The sequence below is a fragment of the Miscanthus floridulus genome, chromosome 8, assembly GCF_019320115.1.
Source record: "Miscanthus floridulus cultivar M001 chromosome 8, ASM1932011v1, whole genome shotgun sequence".
In the NCBI taxonomy this organism is placed as follows: Eukaryota; Viridiplantae; Streptophyta; class Magnoliopsida; order Poales; family Poaceae; genus Miscanthus; species Miscanthus floridulus.
In genome coordinates, this window is record NC_089587.1 from 13,791,530 (window position 1) to 13,795,179 (window position 3,650).

Sequence of the window (3,650 nt, forward strand, 5' to 3'; positions counted from 1 at the left end):
CTTACAACAACCGGATGTACCAAAGTAGTAATTGCAAAGGAAAGGAAACAATGTTCCAAACCTCACGGTTTCCAATACAAAATGTCAAAGAACCCTAACTTCTTCAAAAATATATACGGAGTAAATCTTTAAGCTGTTTGTGCCAGGACGAGTAGTTTAGGATCTGCTTGGATCACTAGACCTAAAGTTTAGTCTTGGCATCTGAACAAGTGAACTAAACTAACTGATTGTTAAGTCTTTTTCGATAATCCATGTACAAACAGCAACCCCCGAATTTTACAGCCACACACCAGGGTAGAGGCTAGAGCTCCAGAGAGACTGGTGTGTAGGCGTGCACGGCGCCGCCGGGTGGCGGCCTGCCGCGTGCGCGGTAGGGTCGCAGCCCAGCCTACTTAGCTCGTAGGGAGCTCGGGACGTAGGGCGTTGGCTAGGTGGGGGAAAGTTGCAGTTGCCTAGCAAAACTCACGTGCGCGGGGTGCGAGAGCAAGACCCACGGGTACTCTTGTTTTCGAACTGCAGCTGCAGGTTTGGTTTGGCCGCGGCGCCCACGCGCTGCTGCGGCGTCGCGTTCGCTCCAACAATTAACGCGCATATGAGCTGTTCATGTTCTTCCAAAAAATGGTTTGTCCGGTTCTTCTAAAAACGAACGAACGCTGCATTGAACTGAGCTGCATCTGCATGCTGATGAAAACGGAATCGAAGCTAGCTAGATTCGGCTACTGTCAGTCAAGCAGGAGGACGAGGACGACGAAGGCGAGGCGGCGGCGGCCCCGCGCTGGCGCCTCACCTCCCGCCGCCGCTGCAGGAACCACTCCATCGACCTCCTCATCGACAGGCCCGCCGCGCCGCCGTCAACCGACGCCCCTTCCTCCTCCGCCGCCGCTCGCCTCGCCACACGCAGGATCGCCATCGCCTGCAGACATCACTCCTGGTCAGGTAAAAGTGTAAAACCGATCCGCGATCCATGACACAATTGATTGAACTACAACGACTCCTAGCTCGGTAGCTACTTGGCGTACTACAGGACGCGACAACAAAGCAAACACATGGCCGGCGAGATTGCGTACGCACCTGGAGCTCCGTGGCAGTGCGGCCGCCGCCGCCGCAGCAGCAGCAGCGCGTGGCGGCCGCCTGCTTCTGCTTCTGCTTCAGCTCGCCCGTCGCGTGGCACCGGGGCGGCGCGGGGGCGGGGCGGCCGAGGCTCAGCAACGTCTCCGTGTCGCAGCGCGGCAGCTCGGGCGACGACGTCATGATCGACAAGGCTACTATACGACTCCAGACTCCTGTCTCTATCCCTAGCTGGAGCAGTCACCAACAATCCAAAGAGGCGGAGGCTGGACGCAGAGATAGCGGTACACCAGGAGATGGATGATGGAGCCCGCCTCGAGTGGGTCGCTGCTGAATATATAGCGCCGGCCTGCGGAGGTCAGCGTGTCGTCGTGTGTGGGGACGATGGGGCCACGCATCGCACGCATGCACGCAGTGGTGGATCCTGTGTGCGCGCGCTTTTTGGGCCGGGCGGGGCGGGGCGGGGTGTCCAGTTTTTTGCACGGTTTCACTCGCCATGACACGTCCTTGTCACCTGGCAAATTGCTCGATTAACACGGACTTTATTTGGCTGGCTGATTTGATTGAGAGTAACCTCTCCGAGGCTGATGTGTGAGCCAGATGGCACGAGATGCGTGATTCGTCTCGTCCGTGTGACCGACCGCGTGTCCGTGAAGGATTCGGCTCGGCCGGCTTTCCCCTTCGCTCGAGTGTGTGCGCCGCGCACGTGATTAAGGATGCTTTGGTACGTAGCGTCCGCCGTCGGGCCACCTTTCCGAGCGATCGTAATCACACGGTATCTAGGAAGCATCGAAGATTCGAATCGTAGGGATGCTCTCATTCGCTTCGTTGAAAAAAAAAACCCAAATACTGTTCTAGCTGATTTATTGTGAAAGAAAAATATTATTCTAGTTAAAAAAATAAACTAAAAAGTATAGATTATAACACAAGCGAACAGAACCTGTATATGCTGCTATACATACATTTACATATCTCGCTCTTTAGAGGCAGGCGAGCGGCGGCATGTGCCACGAGCCCACGACTCACGCCATGTGCCCCCCCCCCCCCCCCATCCCGAGTCAGGCACGCCACGACTCACGCCATGTGCCCCCCCCCCCCCCCATCACGAGTCAGGCACGCTAAAGATACAGCAGTTTCGGATGCACGTGGCGTGACCGACCTTGTGGTCACGTCACTACTTATGCTAAAATTTGGCTTACGCTGGTGCTTATGCTAAAATATTGTTAGTTCTGAATAAGCTTAAGCAAACAGACGAGGATGATGCATGTGTCCCCATAATTTCTCATTCCTATATTTGTACTTGCTTCTATGTTTCTAGTTTTGGTCAAATTTATAGAAAAACGGAAATGCTGGGCCGTCCGGACGCTCCACCCACCATCTGTGCCACCGCTGTCGTGCCCACTCGCCTTTATGTGCCACCGCTGCTCGTGCCGCACCCACCCCGCTCTTTGTGCACAGCCGCTCAACTCCGCGTCGCCGGCGAGCTCCGCGCCGGCGACCTTCATGTGCCACCCACCCGTCCTCTGCGCCATCACCGCCCGTGTCGCCCAGCTCCGCATTGCCGGCGAGCAAACCGGTGACCTCCACGCGCCGACGAGCCTCCATTCGCGAAAGCAGCAAGGAGATGTTTGCGCTGAAAGAGCATGTCGCAAATGTATGTTTAGGTGTTCTAGAGGTATATGCAAGTGTTTTATATTGATGTTATAAAAGTAGATGGGAATGTTGTAAAAGTAAATCCGGATGATGCACATGTTGCCATGGCTACACACGTATGTTTCAAGTGTATGTTCCAAATATTTTATCTATATCAGACCTATGTTGCAAGGTGTTTCATACGTATGTTGCAAGTGTTTCATCTAGATGTTGCATATGTTTAAGGCTTTTAGGCCCTGTTTGGTTGGGCTTTTGGCTTTGGCTTTTGGCCCCAAAAGCCAAAAGCCCAACCAAAGGGGCTGTTTTTGGAGGGTGCTTTTTCAGAAGCAGCTGCTTTTCCGTAGTTCATTTTTGAAAGCTGGTTTGACCCTGCTTTTGGCTTTTGGCTTTCTGCTTTTCGAAATTGGTGGAATAAAAAGCTCTTCCATAGTTGTTTCAAGAGAGATAAAGATAAAAGGTATATTTTATACTTGTTTAACCAAACAGCTTTCAGCTTTTCTACAGCTCACAGCCCACAGCAGCTTTTTCACAGCTCACAGCCCACAGCAGCTTTTTCCCACAGCCACAGCTCAACCAAACAGGGCCTTAAGTGTGTTTTTCAGACGTATGTTGCAAGTGTTTCAGCTGTTTCCGACATATGTTGCAAGTGTTTCATCTGGATGTTGCAAAAACAGATCTGGTGTCGCACATATTGTACTGGGACACCTGCCGTAGTCACCTGCTGCAACTGCTTTTGAAAAAATGACACTACCATCAAAATCGTCTTTTTGCGTCTCAATTAACACCGTTACATGCCCATTCTTACGGTAGTGTCATTTCGGGAATGAAAATTTCCAGTGAGGTCAAATAAAGATTTCAACCTTGGTTGACCCTACCATGTTTGAACGATAAATCAACATCAAGTTGTGCAGTCATACAACACAATAGTA

General features: G+C 52.1%; 1 protein-coding gene across 1 annotated transcript; it reads right to left on the bottom strand.

The window, feature by feature from the left end:
- Nucleotides 1–402: 402 nt before the first annotated feature.
- Nucleotides 403–1,347, bottom strand: LOC136471159 (uncharacterized). The gene is made up of 2 exons (XM_066468888.1): nt 1,072–1,347; nt 403–913 (listed from the first exon to the last, which is right to left on the bottom strand). The coding sequence occupies exons 1-2, from the start codon at nt 1,249–1,251 to the stop codon at nt 707–709; spliced, it is 387 nt and encodes a 128-aa protein (XP_066324985.1). The 5' UTR covers nt 1,252–1,347; the 3' UTR covers nt 403–706.
- Nucleotides 1,348–3,650: the final 2,303 nt, after the last annotated feature.